We start from the raw sequence: 24,387 nt of genomic DNA, 5'->3' as shown, positions 1-24,387 counted from the left end.
TATTAGGAAAACTGACACCAATTTCTTTGGGACAAAATTATGAGAAAAATAACCTGTTACCCACATAAAAGAAGACAAAACAAGCGGATTACCTATTGGGAAAGATTCATCTCTGCAGTCTGCGTCAGTCTTTGTTTGAAACATTTGATCATGAGCCAAGAAGGAAAATATACTCTGCGTCTCTACGGGTGCCAACAGCTGTGTAGTGATTAACTCATTCAGCATACAAATGCCACCTTTTCCAATGATTGATTGGAATTGCAGTCACAGTCCATGCTTAAAGCTGCTCATGCATGGAGATCAGTCTAAGCACGGATTTAAAACAATAACAATGTGTGTTATACTTCCTCTCCGCAGAAATGTGACCTTTAAATCCATGCCGCCTCTCGATATATGTGACTGATGTAGATGAAGATATTCTCTCGACGACCAGACATTCATCTCATAATCCGTTATTGCTTGGTTACATAAACTGAAAACTGCCATCAATACAACAGCTGTAGGTGCCTGAAAGTTCATTTTTACATGATCAATAATGAACCATCATAGAAAAGAACAGACAATATCCCATCTGGTATTAACAGACATAAACATCACGTCTGTTTTCATAGGGGTTTCTTAGCCAGCTGTATTTTCTTATTTACAGGTTGTCTGAGAGGGGCTGTGGAGGTTAACAGTTTGATGAGCCAGGTTTCATTGTGCTGTGTCACCAATGTGCTTATTTATCCACTCCAACTCCAACATATGCTCCTGCCTATCTTGACAAAGAAAACACTAATCAATGTAGGTTGAAAATCAAGGCAGAGACGTAATTAACGGACACAGTTATTTCCTGATATCAAAGACTATGTCGATTTTTACTCTGACTGCGACTTCTTGCAGTTAGCCCGCTCAAGTGGCCCACAGCAGCCTGATTTCAGATGGAAAAGTTTAGAAAACGCTTAGCAAAGTCATGTTACCCTTTACCTCAAATATTTTCTTCTAATGGCTCAAAATGGTTTAACCTTTGCCATTATGCACCAATCAAAGCAGCTTGGTTCTCTCAGCATCACACACACACACAGTAAAACTTGTATATGGTACGAATTGGGACTGTCAGAGTTGAAGCTTTAATCGTGGCCGATATTAATGTCATTAAATATTTCAACGCAACTTTGTTTACTTCCGGTGTTTGTTGACCCCCAACACGACACCGCCGTGTGCTGCAGTCAATTCGGGGGGAGACCGAGGCGGGAGTTGAAGATGGAGACAGGCTTTTTGCATTGGAAGTTAAACAAACAGAGACACACAGAGAACTGTGTGGCGTTGATCAAACGGTTCACCCACCTCAAGCTGTGCAGCCGAGTCCAGCCCGGCTCTCTTGGCCTCAGGCTCCCCGGCGAGGGGGCCGCGTAGTGTCTGTAGGAAGAGCGCCGCCTTCCTCTTCCTCTCTGCCTGCAACTGCTTCTCTTTGGACTCCTTGGACGCCTGGGCCAGCTTATCCCTGGCTGCAGCGGACAGACGGTCCTCCAGTTTCTGCTTGGCTACGAGCGAGGGTCATACGAGAGGGTAGAGACAGGTGAGAGATAGTCCGTGGTGTTTTTTTAAACCACATCGAGATACTACTAGTCACACGAGGGAGGAGAAAATAAAAGACAAAGGAGGAGGCAAAGAGTGATCACGCTCCGCTTTTTACTCCGCTGACCTTGTGACCACACGGAAATGGTAGAGAGAGAGAGAGGAGGGAGAAAAGAAAGGAAGAGGGTGAAAGCATGCAACTCTTGTGTGGAAAAACATAGGAGGCAAAAAAGAAAAGAAAAAAATACTTCCTGCTCTAAATAATAAGGCCTCCCTATGCGGTGGGCACTTGTGAATAAAAGATTAATAACAAAAAAGCAAACTGGGAGGGAAGATGTGGGTGAGGAAGAGGAGACTGAGGTAAATTGGTGATGGTTTTAAAAGATGAGGCGATAAAGTGACAGAGACAGGTGAGGGGGATGGATGAGTAAAGAGAGCGCACCAATGAGATGAGTCACGCTGAGAAACGCAATAAGTGAGACATGGAAAACAAGACAAGACGGTGAAGTCTAAAGCAAATGCACGCGGAAAACAAGTTATTGGAGTTATGCAACATCCGGGGCTACAGTTATCTCTTTGCGGTTAAACAGGCCCGCTGCCGAGGCAAATTATATTTGAGTGCTGTGAAAACAGCAGCCAAGGCCGTGCTGCCCCGGTCGAGTCCGACTGCTGTATTAAAGAGCTGATCTGACTCAGATTATTGTGGGGTTATTCTACAGTAACGTGGGCAATCTGCTGATTAACCGATAAAGAAAACATTACAAACGAGAAGCTGAAATTCTCCTTTTAGCTCTATTTTTTATCTCAACCAACTCCTGCGGTTCATATCTGGCTCCTTACGTCCTAAACTGTCCACGATGTTCAATTCCTAGTGGCACATTTGATCTGTCTTGTTGAGCAGGTAATGTCCAGTGAGTATTTAGGTTTTTCAAGGAAAACAGAAGGCACAAACCACACTTTGAGAGGGCTGAGAGTAAACCCAAACCGTAAAGTAAAAACTAGCTGTAAAGCCGCATATTCAGGTAAAATGATGGAGGCGAATCACTACAAGCAACCTCACACACATTTTACATTGTTACACTGGTAGTATCTATAATTACAGTATATCTACAACATCCCTGATTATAACTGATTTATGATACACTGTCATTCAGTCTTCCATCACCACTATTAGAAATACACTAAGAAATGTTTGCAGCAACTTGAACGATTCATGTACTTATCGCTGGTGGCTGCTTTCCAGACCATCGCTAGAGATTAGTGCTGTGCTGCCTGCCACTGATTCTCCTGCTATCTGATCAAGTTAGGCCTGCTGACTGACAGCCACTTTGCCACACAGCAAGGCCAATTCAGTCAGCTAGTTATTAGGTTTTTCCAGCCTCCCGCTCTGGCTGCTGTTCAGCTTGGTGAGAGAGAGAGAGAGAGAGAGAGAGAGAGAGAGAGAGAGAGAGAGAGAGAGAGAGAGAGAGAGAGAGAGAGAGAGAGAGAGAGAGAGAGACATTGAGATTGTTCCGCTGAACCTAAACGGGGAGTAACGCGGTTCGGATAGAAAAAGAGCCAAAAGTGTTCTGTTATGGTGACAGAAAAGAGGGGCAAGCAATAACATGTTAGGTGCTCTAATGGAACACGAGCCATTACAGGTCACTCGATGGCGATGCAAAAACATCTATACAGGAGTCTCTCAAGTGAAATAAACATAACGTTTCATCGTTGGCAAAATGAATAACGTACTTGTGTAGGTCTGCTGTCAGCATATCAAAATAGTTTTTTCCCCACAGTTTATGGTGTTAAACTCGTAATACATATTTCACAAAAAAGCAGTAGCATACTCGCCACACAGAGCAAACTAGTAAATTCCCAAAGCTAATTTTAGTGATTCAACCTGGATTATTTTCACAATAAAAAAATAAAACAAAAAGACAGTGTCTTTTAATATTGCTTTTATCGTCTGCATTTTTTGCAAAAGCAGTTCAGCTTTCATGGCGAAGGCTTTGAGAGGCAGACATCTTGGGACCTGCTCATCCAAGTATTGAGTCACTTTAATATTGACTGTTTATGCGACTGGTCGGGCCCAAATCGTTTTGATAAAGGACAATTGCATCAGCATCTCCTGTCATTTCATAGTTCAGCTGCAGGCCAAGGCAAGGCATATTTCGGAGGGTGTAAAAGTATAACAAGATGCAATGAATCAACTTCCAACATAATGGCTTTCAGCATCCAGAAGCAAAGCCTATTAGTTTTTAAATTAATAGCCGGTGATACATTATAATACATGAATATTTTAGAGATGTGAGTAACCTTGAAAATATAATTGCCAAAATCATGGGACAATTTTTTATGTATTCTTTCCCAGTCCCTTACTCAGGAGATCTCTGTACAAAAAAAGGTCTGTTTACCAGCCAAGTTAGGTGCAATAGGTCCTTACGAAGATCCTGATCAGAGAAAGTGTAAACCTGTTTTTACAGGACAAACAATGCTTTCTGTGAGTGTGTGCGTTGTAACGTAGACAAAAAAGTCAAGTGTTTCTGAGTGCAAAGTCACTGATGCGGTACTTTAGGTGAGGAGAAACAGAGGAGAGGGAGTGTGTAATACCATACAGCCACGAGTGAACAAAGGAGCGAGACAGAAATAGAGAGAATACATCTCCATTAGGCCTTTGGAGAGATATGTGCTGTTGTTTGCAGCGCCACACTGCTCATGTCTTACTGCGGGGTACACCCTGGTGAGACAATTTATTATTCAGACTCAACGGATTTATCCATCTCCACTCTTCCTCTTTTGCCCACATTACAACCCTCCCACAAAGTAACAGCATGCCGGTGGGTGTGACGGAGGTGTCTCGTAAGCACCTGCACTTAGTCTATGCTGTCACAGAGAGACCTGCATTTTATAGCCACGGAGCGGAGGGAAATACGAGAGGAAGGTGGCCAGCGGTTATCTGAACACACAAACTTACTCTCAGAATATAGTCGGATTCAATTTTAAACATGTTCCACCAAGTTAGTTATCACTCTTAAAACCTGTTCACTATATCAGTATTTATAGAGGAACATTAGCTAAAGCTCTACAGGATCAATGTTTTTGTTTACAAAGATATTTTTCTATTTCCTCTGTCATTTTTGAATATTGATACCTTGTTTGGCCTCCAACTCCTCCAAGCTGAGGGGCGGTCTTTTCTCTTCGGGTGCAGTGACTGGAGGCGGGTCCTTTTCAGCCATCATAGCTCCGCCCAACAGAGCTTCCAGCCGCTGCTCGTCCAGCAACTTCAGGCGAAAATGGATGATGATTTACCGTGAATGCCAGTTTTCAATGCATACCAAATCACTGCTAGATGTGCGTGCATTGAATAGACCAAGCTGAACTGGACCTTGTCCTCATCGGAGTCGTCGTCCAATCGCACCCGGTTCTTCTCCAGCGGCAGCATATCAGTTTCCTTCGCTTTGATCGCAAAACAGATGGGGGCAAAAGAGGCTGCGATGGCACAAAGAGACAGAAGGAGTAGTGTGGTTTAGAAAGAAAAATGAAATGAGACTAAAGTTATTAGGCATGTTTTTTGTCAATGACAGGTGTATAACCAGTTTACAACAAAAGGATGGAAGGGCAGGAAGAAGAATAAATAAAGGGATGGGCAGAGATACCCGAATAGAGGCGAGAAAAGGAAAGAGCCGACGCAGAAAGAGGCGAATAATATGTTTGAGAGTCAAAGAGTTTACAAAACAGACGTACACAAAGAGACGGGCAAAACCAACGGGACAAGAGGCATAGTACAATGAAGAGAGACTGAGGGACAAACAAAAGGACAGCGACAGCTGCAGCGGTTTGTCACATTGATTCCTTTTTTGTAATCAAATACAGACATTACAGAGTGTGCCTCATTCCCTCAAGAAATAACCCTTACATCGGACTTTGATCCTTATTGTAGGATAGTTTACTTGTGTACTACTCTATGCAGTTATTAGTTTTAGTTGTCTTTCGCCTCGGCGAGCTGTCGCCCCACCAATGTTGTGGGAATGAATGCCTTCATTTGCATTTGTGCATGTTCATGGATCCCGCCGGCGTTGCAGTAAGCAGACTCTTTTACTCTCTTACTGTAGCATGAATACTACTAAGTCCATGACTACTTAGGTGAACATAATTAACTGAAAGAATGGAGAGTAGAAGAGTGAAATGAAAGCATCAGTATGTTCCTACCTTTTGCCACCTGGGACGACGCGTCAGATTGAAGCCTATCGACATCAGCGTCATCTAGAGTCTCATTCTGGATTGCACAGAGAAGAGAAGAGAAAGACAATAATGAATGAATGCAAATGTATCGGTATCAATTTCCTTGTCCTATAAACTGTTCACAAGTGACACTGTTTACAAATTGTTGACACGCCGCCTAAAGTTGTCTGTTTTTGTCTGTAGGATCTCAATGTTATGAGTTTACCGGCAGGATTTTTGACAAGACGCGTGGTGCTGAAAATACAACTCTGTGGAAACCTGCTGTTCTTGATTTCAACATGAACCACTTCTGCGACGGGTTAGAAGCACAGCAGTAATATGTGCACGTTGGCGTCTGGGGCGCTTCTGAAGGAAACATCCAGAGGAGCCTGCTTGTTATTTGGTTTGTCCCAGAAAAGGAAAATGCTGTGAATGCTGGTTGGTTGTATAACGTCAGCGGCGGATGGACGTTAAAAAGTTTGAATGAGTCACTCCTCCCCAACGACACCAAATTAAACTAAAACTGTTGGGTCTAAATAATGTAATTAGTCTTTTGCCCAGTTCCATCTGCGGTCATGGTTTGCACCTCTCAAGTTGCTTCCCTCCTGTGTCACAGAAGATGTGGCTGTGGAGGAGAAACCAACAGCAACCGCAGAGAAAGAACAATAACTTCTGTATGTGGCCAAATTGATACCTTTAAGTACATTGCTTTAGTGAAGGTGCTGGGTAGAAAAGAAAAGGTCAATGGACCATTACAAGCGGCGAACGAGCCAATCTTCTAAGATGAAAGACTTGATTTCATACCGTCAGTGCACAGTAATGGGAAGTCAGAAAAGAAGCAGACAATGAAAATGATTAACTTGTGTGCCGCAGCAGTCTCTAAAAGCGAGCCCCTCTTTGTGTGACTTTCAGGTTGGCTGTGCAGCATGTGTCCGCGGATCTCTCCTTCACTCACCCACGGCAACACGAAAAGCACACCGCTCGCTCATCGCTGTGTAAATCCCATGTGAGGGTGAACACTTTTTACACAAACAAGAAACTGTCCTTGTATACTGGTGACTATAAGACATCTATGTATTCCTTATATTTATACTACTTATTCTATACTGCAATGGTCATTGTCTTAATGCAGGAAGATACCATTTGGGACATAAAAATTCAATATTTTAACCAGCCTGCTTTTTAATGATGATTTTTTCACACTAGTTAAGGCCTAACTCTTTATACTGACTAGAACTAGTTACTTACATAGCTTTGACTACCTCCAATCTGTTCTCAGAAATCCCTACAGTATGAACTATCAAAATAATTGAATGGAGCTAGGTTGTGTCCAAAGGTCATATAACCACAAACTCTCTGTAGTGGTACCTGTGGGCCCAGTGCCCCAAGTCGCTATCCTGAATACAACCTTCTGATGGGATGACAGGTCAGAATGGTGATGCAGCCGATGCCTCACGTGGGATGTCTTACCATGTTTGAAGGATGCTTCAAAGAAGGCGCTCGATGCAGCTGTAATTTAACAGTGCTTTCAAAAGTCAAAGCACTTTACAGACGGCCCGAGAGAATATAACTTCTATAAAAAAAACAACTCTAAAAATCAAAGCTCGCGGGAGAAGCACCAGAAGGAAAACACACTTTAAATCATTCTAGAAAAAGGAAAAAAGCTCATCGCTTGGAGTTTGCAGGAACTCTATTGTGTTCACATACAAAGCTAAGCTTTAGCTTAGCCTTTGGAATCCTGGGATTACTTGTTTCACATGCTTGTGTAGACACAGGGCAGTTTAGATAATAATAATCCTCCACTCTGGATGAAAACATGAACCAGTGTTTCACAGCAGAGCTGCTAAACCTGCGCTGGTTGGAAATCACCAGCTTTACAGGAAGATGTAATACAAAAAAAAACAGGATTAGCTTTACATGACCAGCATTTGACCTCTCGACCAACTGAATGACTGCTTAACAAATAACATTTAAATAACTCAGTTAGCTTGATTCAAAAATCAAATGAATGATAATTTGAATTGTTCAACTTTGTGTTCAGAACATAAATTGAATCTGACATTATGAGATGAAATCCGCTCTGTTGTTGAGACTTCATTTGAATGCATTTAGTAATCGAGCAAACTCGTCTCCCTGTTGTGATACTCATAAATATGAGTTCACATAAAGTGACCTATTTATTTCCCAACTGGCTACAATGCGAGATTTGAGCCTTCAGTTCACATATTAGCTCTGGCGAACCCACACCGGTTCTGCTCGATGCAACCAAAACAAACGACCAAGGGCACTCAGAAGTGGAGCGTCAGACTCTCTATACAACTTCTGAGCAGATCTCTCCAAACAGGACGGCGACGTCACACACACACACACACACACACACACCTTTGACAATTTACAAAATGCTTCTCTTTTGAGGAGATGGTTTCATTCATCAGTTCAAGAGGGGCACATTTTGAAGATTGTGAAGATTAGAATAAAAACAGTTAGTCGTCTGACTTTAGCTCCGTGTCACTTTTTCATTAACTATGAAAAGCTCAAATATAGCGCTGGCTGAGAGGGGCGTGATCTGCCTCCCATTGCCCGCAGCGCAAATGGCAAACACAGGGCAGTCTTTTTATGTTAGAAAAGCTGAGCAGCTGCTTGTTGGAGTGGGCTGAGCGGGGCCACAATCACATCCCTCTGCACTCTGAAAAGCAAATGGATTTGAGTCCTCTGAAAAGGAATTGCTCCTTACAAAAACCCACTTGTCACTTTCTAGCTCTCTCACAAACGCGTTGAAATACCCACAGGCACGCATAAGTCTACGTATGTGGGGAAATACTTTTGTGCAACTACGGCCCGAGCAATATACGGTACGTGGATACACAAATGTATGTCCCCACATACTACAATCACTTTTTAATTCCCTTGTCTGAGAGAGAGGATGGCTGGATGGCGCTGCTGTAAACTGGGGCTCGCTGATTGAATACAGATGACGGATAACACCGAAGCACAGAGATGAGACCTGGAAAACACCCGCGCTGAGATACTCTGACACATTCTGGCAGATTCTTGTTAGAAAACCGTTTTGCCCTAAGTAAGTGAACTTAAAATTAACTAGCAACGTGTATTCCCTCCTACCAGCAAGCTGATGGGCTTTGGGCCTGTTTGGCTATTCACATAAACCATTCCGAAAAAGCTTTTCCCGATTGTATCTGCATCATCAGTAATTTTACACAGCTATGAACTAATTTATTGGGGTTTTGGGGGGCAAATAACGGCGAAACAAAACCAAATAAAATAAAAAATAAAAACATTAGCAGCCCCGCAGCGGGGAAATTCACTCACACGTCTCATGACGAAAGCCTTGAAAAGTAGCTGGTGACAATGAGCACCGTCCGTTCATCTTGTGTTATTGGAAGGTTTAGAAAATCCCCTCATAACAGGACGACAGTCTGCTTTGTAGACGTTGAGATCATATTCACTTTCATTTTGTGAAGGAGGCGACATTTAACACAGATTAAAAAAACAAAACAGTGATGTATCACTTGTCCTTGCGTCTGTTTGTAGGTTAAATCTTTATCAAGTTAAAAATGCCAGCGCTTTTCTAAAACAAAAACAAAAAGCTATCAATGGAGAATCATCAGAGATTTATAGTTCAAAAAGCTGGCAGGCATGTGCAATATTCTCCCATAACTAAGTATGGGGCTCAATTATAAAGATTTGTAAATATTATGGGAAAAAAATATATAAATGAAGACTTCTTAGTTTTTTTTAAGGGTCTTGGTGGTATGAAGAATGTATTTTCACAGGTAAGTAAAGGAAATTAAAGGGTATCTGATCCAACACCAGAATTTGATACAATACCACAAGTACGCCATATTACCACAGAAATGATACGATACTGGTATATCCATAATAGCAATAAATGAAACATCTGTATGGTTTCTTTTTTTTACCAGCTTGTTCCTGCCCAGCTTTTTTAACACTTAACAAATGGCATTAATATTAGCATAAGCTTACAGCAACATGTTAATGAAGTCTACGTGGTGCCATCATAGCATTGATTATACACGGCTCTGTAAGGTTACAGTGGACAACGTTACTCTACATGCAATTATGTTGGTCATGAAGGCAGATTTATTTTGTTCCCCTCGATTGACTGATGGAAGACTAATTACACTTCAACGGTTTCCATGGCAGGAATGTTGTTACTAATTTTTTGTTCACTCATCAGTTGGTGGTTGCAAGAAAACAAGGACCTTTAGAATGACTGAGCTGTTCACAAGTTCATGGCAATGTGGTAATTGTAGTGGTCAACTGTATCTAACACACTCAAGATAGAGATAGGCTGTTATTGGTTAACATCCTAGAGGGGACCCCTCCGATTCTTATGCAAAAACACACACACACACACACACACACACACACACACACACACACACACACACACACACACACACACACACACACACACACACACACACACACACACACACACACACACACACACACACACACACACACACACACACAGAGAGAGAGAGAGAGAGAGAGATATCTAAAATGCTTGCATTACCTCTGGGAAGCTTTTTCCTTCCTTCTGCAAAAAGTAATTCTTCTTAAACTCATAATAGGTGTTGTACTGATTCCAAGACTGCAGGAAGTCAAACCTACAGTAGACAGAGGATAGAACACAAGTGTTTGAGATGAGAGGTGAGTACTCCCAAAGGACAAACCAGAAGATGATGAAAAGTGCAATATCTGAGGGGATAGTCACTGAAAAGAGTTTCTAAAAAACACAATGTGACCCCAGCCACACATTTACTGCTGGTAAGGACACTCACCGTGGATCATTCTTGGCACGGACACTGGCCTCAAACTTAAGGCCGTTCCTCGCGACGTACTCTGCCAGCTTGTCTATGACGGGCTGGGTGTCAGGTGGTGGGGGGATGATGGCCGCTGTTGCTGGTGTGGAAACTGGAGCTTCGGGTTTTGAACTGTTTTTTGGTGGGAAATTGGAAGATGTTCAGATGAAGGAGACAGACCAGCTATTAAAACAGCTCTTTTAAGACCCGTCCAACATTCAATTTATATTGCATACTCATACTATAACTAGAGCACAATGTATAAAATGTGTTTAAAGTTAAAAAAATAAAGAAAACCAGTATATGTCATGATTAGGTTCTTCGATAACATAACAGTATCAAATTCACTATTTACCGTAAATCCTCAAATAAAGACCGGGATTCAATTAGTGGCCGGGCTTCAGATAGTAGCCGGGGGCGGGGTCGATACGGACAAATAAAGGCCGGGCCCCAAATACAGGCCGGGGGTAAAAAAAATAAAAAATACATTTTACCACGTAGGCCTACTAGGCGAATTTGTTATTGTTCATGAAGGCGCGTCTGGCAATCTGTTATTGTTTAGCCTAAATGCACGTATCGTAGCCTATAAAGCACTATGGCGCCAAGGCGAAAATTCAACGTACAATTCAAAGAGAAGGTTCGTAGAAGAACATTCGCGAGAAAAGGCAGCAAAGGAGTTTAATATGGAGGCCAAAACAAATTCGATATTGGAAGAAGCAGAAGAATGAATGCGACGAAAAAGAACAGAGCCCGACTAGCAGGTGGAGGTAGAAAAAAAGTTAGCCTGGATATGGAGACCAGCCTGGTCGAGTGGATTTTTTCAGTCCGCAATAGGCATTCTAGGGTAACTATAAAGATGATACAAAATAAAGCTTTGGAAATATTTCCCTCCGTGAGTGACAGTGGAGACTGTAGCTTCGTGGAAAGTAGAGGCTGGCTCCAGAGATTTCTGGAGCGCAAAAGGTTTTCAGTCAGGAGACGTAAAACGGTGTCTCAGAAAGACCCAGACCAGGTGGTTGAAAAGCTCCTACATTGACTACGAGGGAAAAGTAATCGCCTCCAAAACTATTATGGAGAGAAACATAATTGCCATGGACGAAACAGAGGTCTGGTTTGATATGCTGTCGTCCACAACGGTGGATAAGCGTGGCTCTAAAAACTACAGGGCATGAGATTAGCCATCTCACAGTGATTGTAATCAAGAACATTGGAAAATATCTGCAATTAACGATGTATCTTAAGACTGACACTATGGTTTATTACTGATTCATTTCTAAATGGTTAGTCTCCAGAAAGTTGATCAGCTCTAGGCCTACCGGTTTCATTCTACCGGTAAATGGTTGCAGGAAGTGCTGAACGCATATGCAATGAATGATATTAGCCTACTGTAATTATGCCCATTATATTATTTACAATTTACAATACAATTCTATAACAGACGATACCGGTAAGTAAGAAATAAAGGCCTGCCCCAAATACAGGCCGGTGCGCTGTGCAGCTTATGTAAATAAAAGCCCCGGCCACTATTTGAGGATTTACGGTAGTTTGATTTTTAAATTTATTTTGGACCATGCAAACTATCAGGAGGGATCGTTATTACACTGGGATGTCCGTTAGTTATTACCTGGTTTCTGGTAGAACAGCGGGAGCCGCAGAGACGGCGACCTGAGAGGGGGCTGAAGCTGGTGCTGCCACGATGATAGTTTCAGACGGGGCAGGTGTGGTTCCCAGATTAGGTGAAGCCTCAGAACCTGTTTGGGGCCCCATGACACCTGGGGGCATGCTGTTATAGTAGGCACTGGCATCTATCCCTGGGGGAGGCGGAGCCAAGCAGAACGTGCCATCCGGGAGCATGTAGTAGCCGTAGTACGTTGCAGCTGCATTTGCTGGAAAGAAAGAAATGGGACAGTATTACACAGTGTAAACAATTCCACCGGATGCACAAAGCATGCGAGAGGAAGTACAAGAGACTTTCTGGGATTGCCTTTTTCTTTTTTTAACCAAGAAATCATTTATAAAACAACATAATTTAATTTTCTCATGTCAACTGCTATCTACTGTGGCTGTCACACCAGCTTTGAAAACGCACCTCTTACTACAACAAAAGCGGAAGCATCCCTTTAAAAGCAATAGTCTGCATGGCACTGGGGTGCTTTACGGTGCAGGACATTATTCTTGTGTTGATTTCCTGTGTAGTTAAGTCGGCATGTAAAAAGTCCAGAGAAAGAATTGTTCAATGTGAAATGATGGCACTTCAAGGGACATACTTCCTTTCAGAGTATGTTCATGGCAATTTTCTATTCATTTGTATCTATTTCCACCTTCGGGGAAGAACATGAAAGGGTCACAAAGAAAGAATTTGAAATACAAACCCGGCTCCTTTATCAAGAATAGAAATAAGAAAATTGCCACCATTGGCATGTTTGTCCCTCTTTACATTTCATGGCAAATATAACGTTAAGAAGAAGCAATGTTTCCCTTTTAAAAGTATTAAGTTGACCTCACCCCTTGGTTTTTCCTCTCTTTTCTATAGATATAAAAGAGTTTTATATGTGGTGGTTTTGTATTGACACAGAACAAATGTGACATGAAACTTAGTGGCCACGATCCGTGTGGTCAAAGTTCCAGAGTTGCGTGGTTCGGCACACAGTTGTGATGAGTTTTTCTGTTGCTGAAGCTTTTCCTGCTCAGTGTCAAGTGTTTTGTTTTCATGGTGTGTTTAGAGATTAATTTAAATCAGCGGTGGGAAGAGAATATTTATCAAGAGATGAGATATGTGTGAAAAGCTCATCTCGCTTATCAGCGGGTTTCTGTTACAAAGTTTCGTTATTGAAAAGAGAATGGGAAATGGGAGGGGTGAAAAGCGGGACAAGGACAAAACAAATTGTCAATGTCGTCGTTGGACAGTATGATATTAACACATAACAACATCACTGAGGTTGTTGACTTGCACCCAATATTTCTCCGGTAAAGAAAATGGAAAAACACAACAGGAGCATTCATTTACAACCTCAACAAATGTCAAAAATGTAGATAAAGGCTTAAGATGTAGAAGTGGAGGGTCAAAAAGAAAATCTAATTGAATGGTTTTGTCAGATAGCCGGATCGCCACATGGCTGGATTTATTTCATGGATCGGCTTTAGTGTTAAAGTTACTTATTGTCTCTGGAGCTGCCCTTATCGTAGGGTCAGAAGCTGTCATTTATACAGTTTATTACGGGAGACAATCCAGTACGAAAGAGATAATGGAGCAACTCATTATCCACACCCTGTATTTTCATTGGGCGTGGGACGACAAATCTGCTCAAAAGGACAAGAGAAAGCGTTCTCGTTGGGCAGACCCCATATTGAGCAACAATGCTTAGCAATGGCATTAAGCAGCTAGGTCATCCACAGCCCATTTAGTAATATCAACAGCCCTATTTATTTATTATTTCTGCAGTAGGAATAAGGTTAAAGGGCATCCTCCAAGAGTGACTGGGGAACGAATAAATTGCAGTAATGGACAAGTTAGTGCTGACGGTTCATCGAAGGCCAACAACCTTTGGGTTTATTTAAGTGACCATTTCAGGGGAGGAAGAAGACATAAATGAAATGAGTACTTAAGGATAACAGTGATGAATACTGTGTGGAGTGTGGGCGGGGTATGTGACTCAACGTGGATGGATACGGGCATGACCTTACATACCGTCCATGAGACAGGCATTCTTTGAAATATAAAATAAGTGCTATTGTTTTATTTCATTTATTTGACAGATGTATTATTAATTGATCTTAATTAGATAATTAATCTTATTCTCTGTGGTGTAGGTCCACCATTGATATTCACAAGTACTTCTTGTGCTCATTAAGGTGCACTTTAGATTTCAGGTACATGTTGAATGAGACCACCTCAGGGCAATTTAACATGCGGGGCATCCAAAAGGCCTGATCCGTGATTTTTATTAGACATTTAAAACCCAATGGTGTCGAATCCCTAATTTCTGTATTAAATGAGAGGTTGTGTTGACTAGAAGTAATTCTATGTAGAAGTAATTCAATGTATAGTCGTTGAGTTTCTATAGTTGTCCGTTCTACTTCCTTATGTTGTCATTGTTTTTTTGAGTGTTTATTTGTAGTAGAGAAGAAAGTGAAAACTGGAATCAAATTCCCTGTAAGCATACGTGGCCAATAAAGCCGATTCCAATTTTAGCCTTGAGGATTTTGTTTTGCGATTTAAACTCACTTTTCAACCTTAAAAAACATACTTTCTGGTTATGTATCTGTAATAAAGGTTTTCACCATGCCTTTTATGTTAAAATTAGTAATTTGTTGTATTTTGGTCGATGGTACATATTGCTCACGTCCAAGATTTTTGGACCCTTGCTAATAGTCCAATTGAAATGTTGCGCACACCGAGAACACGCATCAATTTAATTCTCATCTGCTCCAGGCCCGGGTGGAATAGAAAGTGTGGAACTGAGAGATAGTTCATGCCAGGTCTTCTAGATTTCAACCCATTAGCACTTCTCAGCCCAATTTGACTTTGCGGAAAGGTTTTTTTATCAATAATAGATTATCCTCAGCATTAATTAGTGGGTAGCTTTATTTAACAAATAGCAGTGGCAGAACGCTATAAGCAGAAACAGCTCACTTTTTTGGTGTGAGGGCTGAGTGGCGGACCATGGAAAGTTCATCCTCAGTGGATCTGTTGGGCTCTGCATGTAAACTGGTGGGGGTCCAGGCTGGCTGGGATGTTGTTTTTGATGTGCTGAGAAAGCACTTTATCAGAATGGGGTGTGCGCCAAAGGGCCGCAGCCACGTAGACTGGACACTGCAGACCGTTTAGGTACTGGCATGACTGCATGCACAAGCATTTTTTGTTCAGCTAAAAGTTGAAAAACACACCTACGATAGTTTAAAGTCTGACTTGCCATGCCCCTCTTATTGGCACCGGATGACGTAATCATCCTTCCTTCTTTTATTATAATCCTTGCTGCAGTGTATGTGGATGACATCAGCTGGCAGGAAGTTTACGTCGACCAAAGCTGATGCCAAGCAGTGCAATTCCTGTCTGTACTCACGGTCAGCGTTGGACTGCGCCGGTGTGCCGGCGACAGCTGGGTCCGCCACTTCTTCGGCTTTGGTTGCCACTGTTGCTGTGCCGTTCCTTTCCTGTCGGGCTTTCAGTACAAGTGCTGCCAGAGGATGGTCTGGGTCCATTACTTGAAGAGGCTGCGGAAGATGAAAGCTATTTTTATATAGATTATCACACGTGGTGTTGTGTTTTTATGTAAAAGCCGCTGAAATCATACCTTGTGCATATTGTGGGAGAGACCGAGCCATTTCAGAGTTATATCATAATAAAAACAGCACATATTCAAAGATGTGAAGTCAAAAACAGAGTAAAATTCTGCCATTACATACAGAATTTTATAGTTATCCCCATGAAATATGAACTAAGAAGCCTGGTTAGAAAATCTGAGTGGCTGAGAAATGGAAAAGCCTTGTTAATGGGAAGCAACTGTTGGACAGCTTTGTATTAAAAGGAGCTCATTATATTTAAAAAAAAATAAAAAATGAACGTGCCTCCACACTTTACACTGCTCTGTCAAAGACTAATGACTGGCCTGACAATGTACATGAAAGCACTGGCAAGAAATACAAACAGCACGAAGACAGGGGAACAGAAAAGAGTTATTAAGAGAATGCAGTAAGAGACACGTCAGAGCTGACTGCGTACAAATGGGATTCACATGGCACGAAGCGTTAGACTATTGGTTACAATTGGCAGCATGCTTTGGCGACTTTCTAAGCAACTGTGACCGACAGGTGAAGCTCCATATTGGGGCCGGGCTACATTCGGATTCCATTACCTTCACCAGCTCCTCCAGGCGAGAACACCTTTTAGGGGCAAACAGGCTGGGATGGAGGTAATTGCCATCTCCGTCGTCGTCTGAATCATCAGAGTTTGATTCTACATGAAGCAAACAAGAAATAACAATATGATGAATAGTTGCATGAGCATGTGTTTAAAGCCAAAATCAATGCACAGCATTGATGTACCTCACGCATTACCATGTGGATCGCTCATGTGGAACAGATGTGCTATTGCTGCATTAATTGCAGTACGTGACTCTTGACACAGACAGCTTCCTGCAACTCACCCTGCGACTGCTCTTGCTTCTTGGCGGAGACAATGTTGTATCGACCTTCCTTCATGGCCCGCAGGATGTGTTTGTAATAAGGGTTCAAGTAATGGTCAAAGCGAAGAAAGTCAAACTGGGAGTTGTTGGACTGCTTAGCTTTCAGGACGATCTCAAACTGAGCCCCCTGCTGAGATACAAATTTGGCAGTCTTCTCGATGATGTTATGGGTCTTGATGGTTGCCGGCTACAAATGAAAAAGTACCAACATGAGCACGTATGTTTTAAACTGAATGTGTCCAATTCTAAAACCATTGAAAAAACGATATCTCGCAGAAGCACACAGAAATGGAGTAATCTTTTACAATGAAGAATTGGTGAACTTGAACTTTGCCTCAGACTACGGTCTTGTGGATGAATTAAATATCTTAAAGATACAACGTATATATTTGATGATTGCATGAAAAAATGCAGTCTTTTGGCTCAAACAGTGCAGTGGTGTTAGTAATAGTCTGTGTTGTATGTGTCATTTGTATTAAATGGGTTGCTGGTAAATGTAAATATGACGGTATGTATAAAGCAGGGTTCTAATTCAATAAAAAGAAAACAAAAAACCTTGTATTCTTTTTCTAAATTCCCGGGCAGGGGTTTAGGTATTTTTCCTTCTTCGAACTGTCATTATTATTGGCCAAAGCGTTTGAGTCAATCGAGTGGACCTTATGACACATTAGAATGCAATGAAAGGCTTCTTTATACTGAGGGCATTTAGGACCGAAGGCATCTTCATGCTAGGCATGACAATTCTTGACATAATTATGTAGACATTTTGAGAAAATCAGCGAAACAAGAAATGATCAATTACTCATTCCTTATTGTGTGTTTTTAATGATTAACCAATTACCAAAAGAGTGCAGAGAAGTCAAGAATGTCATGAATAGATGAATAAATATCATCTGATTTTATATGGGGGTTTTGAATATCCATTTTCTCAGTGTCAGTGTCCTCTTTGTTTTCCTTTTTTAAAACACACACACACACACACGTGATCATCATTGAATACTGCTTAGCCTCAATAGTGGTCAACTCATTTATGTACACATGAAGATTTAGACGAGGTTTAGACGTGACATTCTGTTAATTGTTGCTGTCTATAGAGGCTGTTCACTACGGCTCTGACAAGCGGTACAGATGGCTATACAGGAAGGAATTGCAGCACCTGGCTCCAGTGCAGGCCTACGTACAGTGGATACCTCTTATGCATATGCATTTTTATATGTTGTGTAGATATAAACAGGGAATGAGGCGCGCAATCAGTGTATTTAACACTCACCAGTTCCACATCAGGAGGGATGGCGAGTCCGGGGGGAGCAACAAAAGGTTCCTCGTTCTCCTCAGGCTCTGCCTCTTCTATGCATGTGAGGAGATAATAGGTGAAAAAAAACAAGATTAACTTGTGTTAGTCATGCAAGTTTGAATTTGTATTGCGTAGTATTATACGCTAGTTAGAGCTAGTGCTAGAAAGTCGAATGTAATACATTTCTAATGTTGTGAAAACACCTCCTTCAAACCACTACATTCATTCAAGTTTCTCACCGACTCTGCATTTCACAAAAATACATTTGAACACTTTGTAATGTTATAATTTTCCTTGTGCAATACTCATATTCACTAAACAGCGCCTGAACCATCATAACGTGACTGAACCTTCTTTAGTTTCCCATTAGTGGTGCGGCCCCCATCCTGCCCATTTCAACACAAAATGGTTGTTTACAACGCAACGAGAAAAACCATGAATGTCCATGTCCTGATTTTCACATTATAATGAAAATTGGCAGTTAACCATCGTCAGCAAAACTTTATTTCACACTGTGGTGGTCAAGTGGACGACTTTTTAAAGCTACAGTATGGTCACACATTGACCAAGCAGGTCAATGCACAGAGACGAGGAGGTGCTCTACTTCCACAGCTGAATAGGACAGCCATTATTTCTCTGTAGATCCGAAATATGTTAAATGCAGGTTATTCCAGTGAAACTAATTCCTCACACAGCCATACTGCACATTGAAATTATGCTCAATATTTTAAAAATGTATCTCCATAACTGTTGGCCCAAAAACCCTTTGAGACTAGATTAGAGTTGTGGTTGGGAAAATCTTCATGCATTTTTGTGATAACGGCGAGGACCATGAAGAAGGAAAAAGCAAAACAGGACAACAAACTGCAGCAGGGATTCAAAATGTTAAGGGCCAACGTTACATGAACCTTGTTTACTTACTCCGAAAGGACTAATTCTACTCACATCAGGTTTTTATCTGGCAGATGTAATCATAACGTGAAATGGCTCTACTCTCTCCCCAGGGAGAAGAATTTAGTCTGCATAACTGTCAGCCACTGGCTGAGACAGAGTGCTTCTAGCCATCTACATCAAATATTAACAATCGCATGTGTGTGTCTGTTTGTGCGTGTGTGTCAAGTTAGATATGAATGGGAGACAACCGGAGTTTACGCTGGAGCTGTCTGAATGTCAAACCTCTTACTACTCATTTTTTAACCATTTATTGCGCAACAATTTAAGGGCTTAAAAAGAAAGTTGTTAAAAGAATTATATGTAAGTTTCATAGTATTATTGTGTAATATTTAGTTATATATAAATATGATGCGTTCATCATGTCCACTGCAGGCAAATCACTTACAACGGCAGTCCATGGATTAGAATAGTTCAAAAATAATACATTGAAAAAAGAAGACATGGATTAGAAACGTATTAGACAGACCTGCTGTCTGTAGGTCTGCATTACACAGACCTTCTGTCTAATCACAGCAGATGACAGAAATGTCAAGTCAAGCAGCTAAAGAGTAAGAGCCCAGCTTTATAGAGATTTTTTTTTTTTGTTTGCACACCCTGCTGTGAGTCATCTCTACCCTTAAAAGCAGTGTTATGTTTTTCTAATTGTGTTGCATTGTTCCAACTGTGCAAACTACCAGACTCGTTTGCGAGTGACGTGTTCTCACCGCATTCCCTGTTGGCTTCGTCCTCCACGGTGGGCTGAGAGGGATCGTAGTAGTCGGCGCTGTATTTGAAGGCCACTGCATTGTAGGTGCCTTCATCAGCGAGAGCCTCGCTCAGACGTTTGTACTCCTCCTCTGAGCAAAACAAGAAGACACACAGTGAAGAACCATATACCACAAGGGTGATGATCATTTTCATATCAGATTAAAGAAATTGACACGGTATTCTATTCGAAACCTGCAGTGGATAACTCAAAACCATTTGCACCTTATTATCCACCTATAATTTCTCATAATATCTATTGTGTTACTATGTAAAATAATTCTTAAGTTAGTACAAATTTGTGATGAATACATTTTTTCTTACAGCATTTCCAAATGTTTAGTTCATTTTTGTTTGGCCTGAATCAGGAATTTGGAGCACTTCCCCCATGGTTTAGTACAACCAATGATTGAGTATAGAGGAGAAGCATTGCTGCAAAATCACAGAGGAAGAAGGTCCAGAACAAGGTGCCATTTGCCCAAATACCAATGAGGCAACTCAGACCCCAATTTATTCCCGACCAGCTGCTTCCAACTGTTGATTTCACTCATCTGCCTCCCTCCAACTTTAAGAATACACATTGTAGTCGGGTCAGGTGAAATGATCCAAAGTAAGCCATTCATATGATCCAAAGTAAGCCATTTGCTATTTTGACTAAAACAGTCATTCTATGATTATTGGCATGTATATATTTGGATTTGAAGCTTTTCCATTGATACTAGGTGACAGCTTTTACATAGTAAAATAAATAATGTTAATGTGAATTATGTAACCGAGGATGGTCCTTGTACAAGCGCAGGAAAAAAAAACATGGTTATTTTCCCCTGCACACCAAACCTTTCCAATTGAAATTCATGACGAACTATATCTTACAACAGAAGCAAGGGCAAAATTGCCACTAATAATATCAATATTTCTAATGCTGTCCTCCTGCTGTCCCTTCAGCGGACAGACGGGTAATAGCCTCAGTAAATGGGGTCAGGCCTCCAAAACCAAGGACAAACTAGCCTGAGGGATAAACCTTCGGCAGTAAGTGTGTGTGAGTGTGAAAGAAATAATTATCTCACTCATTCTGTCCTGTCAGTTTAGGCATGAGAACCCATATTGCACGTGAAAATGTGGCTTATCAATTAAATTATAGTCATAAAGTCTGTCTTTTAGAAAGGTGCTTTGTCATCAATTTCATTATAATGTAAAACGACTGAGATGCAAGTATCCGAGGGTTGAAAGTGATTTCCATAGAAATGGCAGCTGTTGAGCTCAAAGTCAAAGACAGTCATTTTTAAGGAGATGAAAAGCTGAAAATGTTTTAGAAGGGGGTGGAAATCATCATTTTGGAAGCCGAGATTGAAGTAGATACTATTCTGTCTCCATGGGCAGGTTTTTCATATTGCCGTTACTCTTTTCAAAGGTGTTACTAGAGCAGTTTGAGAATAAAGACAATTCAAACCCCGACTGCCTGTCTGTCTGTCTATGAAGAGAGTGACCACTTTATGTTTTAAAGTAAAGACAGAAATCAATAGCGAAAGGCAGAAATAAAGAACAGTGTTAAAGATTTGGGAGCTTTTGGGAGTTGACAACGGTTCCCCTACCAAGAAAGTCTAGAATTTTCTTTTTAACATTTACAATTGTCCACTCCTCACTAGGTGTACGGGGCATACGCGGACATGTGTGCACGCCTGCACCAGCGGACAAAGAGCGCACGTCCGCAACGACTACTCAACTAATTCAAGATTTCAGAATCACCTAGCAGTGTGCCGTAAGTGTGTGTCAGAACTGGCACCACGCCCACCTTGTCTGGCCTCCTCCTCCAGCAGGTCGGTGTGCAGAGCCAGGTACCTCTCCTCATCCAACAGCGCCTCAATCCTTGCCTCCTCCTCAGACAGCTGGTAGGACGTGTTCCATGACCCGCTGTCATACTCTGAGAGGTCGTGTAAGTGACCACGCCCATCGTATCTGTCGGATGATACCAAGGATTAGAGGGACGGGAGTCGACAAGGCGTGTTATACACAATATGGACCTACTTACCGAGGGAGGGGGACCGAAAACCCCAAATTTAAATTTAAATGCTCTACCTGCAAGTCTGTCTAGAAGGAGTATAGATGTAAAATACGTTATGGTAAAATGTATCAAAATGCAGACATTGTAACAATGTACTAAGTCCTTGGGCTTAATTGTTGATTGTGCTCTTAAGATACCTAGAAAGCTCTCTTTTGCTATTTTGTTCTTGGACAAGTCTTACACACCAACGACCGATCAAAAGAAAAACAAACAAAAAAAGAAACAAAGCAACTCGCCTCTTACCTTACAGGGTTCATTCCCCCCTGTAACACTCACCACTACGTCTACATCTGCAAAGAGAGTTACATTCACACAAGCCCGAGCACATAAATACCTATCCGCAAGAACCCAAATGGACGACATTTTCCAGGGTTCGTCCCTCTACGGCACTTCTCAGTGGCAGTTTCTTCACGAAGACAAAGAAATGGGGTGCTGTGGTTGGCATTCGGGGTTTGGCCGGACCCCTTAGCCTACCTTGCTGGGGGAAAACTGGGTTATGTTATAAAGACACACATACAAGGGCTTTACAAATGAAACACAAGTTGGGTTACCGCAAGTCAAGGTGATTCAAAAAAAATAAATGCACCATTTTAAGATTAGAATATGTTATAATGTGCTCTGCATGGAGGTGGATATACAACCATCCTGTATGGCATGCAGCCACGGTTTCATGGTGATGTTAAACTGTTTTACACACCCTTCAGATTTGGCATCGAGCTATTTTGAATCACCTTAACTGCTGTAACTTTAGTCTTGGTTCGAATTTGCTTTGGCCTTGTGGACTGCGGCACCGCATAGCTTTGTGTAAACTGTTCTGATAAACTCAATTTTGGAAAAGAGAGAGAGAGAGAGAGAAGGAAACATCTTGCGTGTTGTACTCCATTATTTTTATTCTACTATTATGTAGGCCTGTGCCTGGGCTAAAAGTTTCCAGGAGAAATGATCCCCAACATGCCAAGATGCAAAGCCCACTTTAAGGTAACATTCATAGTCTGTGAGGTTATGGGATTTAAATATCTGCATTGGTCTTTAAAACAGACGCCAGTGTATGAGGTACACAGCACAATGTAATGCAGCAAGATAATTATTAGCTCTGCAACAATCCACAATCATCGTGATACAATGTTTCTTCACTGTATTGACATGTTGTGTTGGACTGCAGAAGCTTTAGCTGTTGTGACTGATACGTTGGCGTTGGAGTGTTGAACCTTGTAGAGTTCAGCATCATGGCTAATGTTAGCAAACAATCAGGAGTTTGCATCTCGACAAGTTATTCTAGAGACATCAGACACTATTTCACTATTTCGTCGTCAGTTCAAGACATCCAAAAACAAGTCAACAGAGGAGAAAATAAAACATTTGTCGCCAGCTGCAGGTATTTCCAAGTTTCTGCAAAACAAACTCCAAGTGGTCCCTTGAATGTTGAGGCTAACTGTAAGGACAGATGGTTAGCACAATGGTTCGGTCTAAGTTTGTTCAACAGACCTATCAATCATGATGCTCTTTTCCCCCATCCATGGGATGAGATGCTTTCCGTGTTCATGGTAAAGCGCCTTTTCGTCGTCTGGAAACAGTTTGCAGGCGTATCCGAACACCAAGAGGTCGGCGTATTTATCACTGTCACTAACATCCTTCTTCACAGGTTTGTTGTTGTGGTCCTTCTTTGCTGCTCCGCGACGATACATTTCCCAATTCCTCGTTAGAGCCGAATGACGAGCCAAATAAAATAGTTAGAAATAGTATAGTGACGGATTTCTGATAAGCAAATAGCTTTCATATGGTCATAATGGTACAATAATCCGTGATGTTGCAACCCCAAACTAAATTCTACGTGCCGTCCGTCGCCATGTTGGAAAGAAAGCAAATGCACTTACGTATCCACTCTGCGCTTTCGACACATCTTTTAATTTCTTAAGATTTGACTGGATGAGATACAAGTCTGGTAAATAAAATAGCTATTTATGTATTTAAAAAGTCTGTTTGATCTAAAATGTAAAAATAGAATATATTAATCGTATTTTTGCCAGTAAAGTAATTTGCAGTTTAGCGAATGTACTGGTGCTAAATGGATGTGACTGAAAACTCAACCCAGCATTATTTGTACGAGGAGCATTAAGTGTCAACGTCATGAGTGCACTTGGGTTTAATATATATATATATATATATATATATATATATATATATATATATATATATATATATATATATATATATATATATATTCGGAAAAAGAACTGACAGTGTATGCATGATAACATGTAAACTCACATCTGCTAGCATAAATGAGTTTTTTATGCAAAACGCAGCATATAAGACCATGTCAACTGTGCATCTCATTATGTTAACGTTTAGTTAAGGCAATAGATGGATGGACAGAACGATGGACAGAAAGATAGATAGATAGTTAGATTATATTGACTGATTGATTGACAGATGGTAATGCGAATGCAGCTATTGTTTGTCATGTATGTAAGTTGATTAAAAATAAATTCGAAAACTTAATGATTATATGAAATACAAATCTGAAGATAAATCTGAATT

The 24,387-nt window shown here is 41.3% G+C and overlaps 1 protein-coding gene across 1 annotated transcript in view; it reads right to left on the bottom strand.

The window, feature by feature from the left end:
* sfswap (splicing factor SWAP) overlaps positions 1 to 23,725 on the bottom strand; it is a 39,265-nt gene extending 15,540 nt beyond the window's left edge. Inside the window, exons 1-14 of the mRNA XM_037484105.2 lie at positions 23,332 to 23,725; positions 21,577 to 21,740; positions 19,745 to 19,876; positions 18,063 to 18,139; positions 16,754 to 16,979; positions 16,463 to 16,563; positions 15,671 to 15,821; positions 12,232 to 12,493; positions 10,587 to 10,739; positions 10,319 to 10,412; positions 5,749 to 5,815; positions 4,925 to 5,028; positions 4,691 to 4,820; positions 1,327 to 1,523 (exon numbers count right to left, since the gene is read on the bottom strand). Coding sequence (XP_037340002.2) covers positions 1,327 to 1,523; positions 4,691 to 4,820; positions 4,925 to 5,028; positions 5,749 to 5,815; positions 10,319 to 10,412; positions 10,587 to 10,739; positions 12,232 to 12,493; positions 15,671 to 15,821; positions 16,463 to 16,563; positions 16,754 to 16,979; positions 18,063 to 18,139; positions 19,745 to 19,876; positions 21,577 to 21,740; positions 23,332 to 23,531 — 2,058 coding nt within the window. The 5' untranslated portion in view covers positions 23,532 to 23,725. The remainder of the gene's footprint in view (positions 1 to 1,326; positions 1,524 to 4,690; positions 4,821 to 4,924; positions 5,029 to 5,748; positions 5,816 to 10,318; positions 10,413 to 10,586; positions 10,740 to 12,231; positions 12,494 to 15,670; positions 15,822 to 16,462; positions 16,564 to 16,753; positions 16,980 to 18,062; positions 18,140 to 19,744; positions 19,877 to 21,576; positions 21,741 to 23,331) is intronic.
* Between the last annotated feature and the right edge of the window lie 662 nt (positions 23,726 to 24,387).

The sequence above is a fragment of the Pungitius pungitius genome, chromosome 18, assembly GCF_949316345.1.
Source record: "Pungitius pungitius chromosome 18, fPunPun2.1, whole genome shotgun sequence".
NCBI classification, from domain to species: Eukaryota; Metazoa; Chordata; class Actinopteri; order Perciformes; family Gasterosteidae; genus Pungitius; species Pungitius pungitius.
This window is presented reverse-complemented; position numbering and strand designations above follow the sequence as displayed.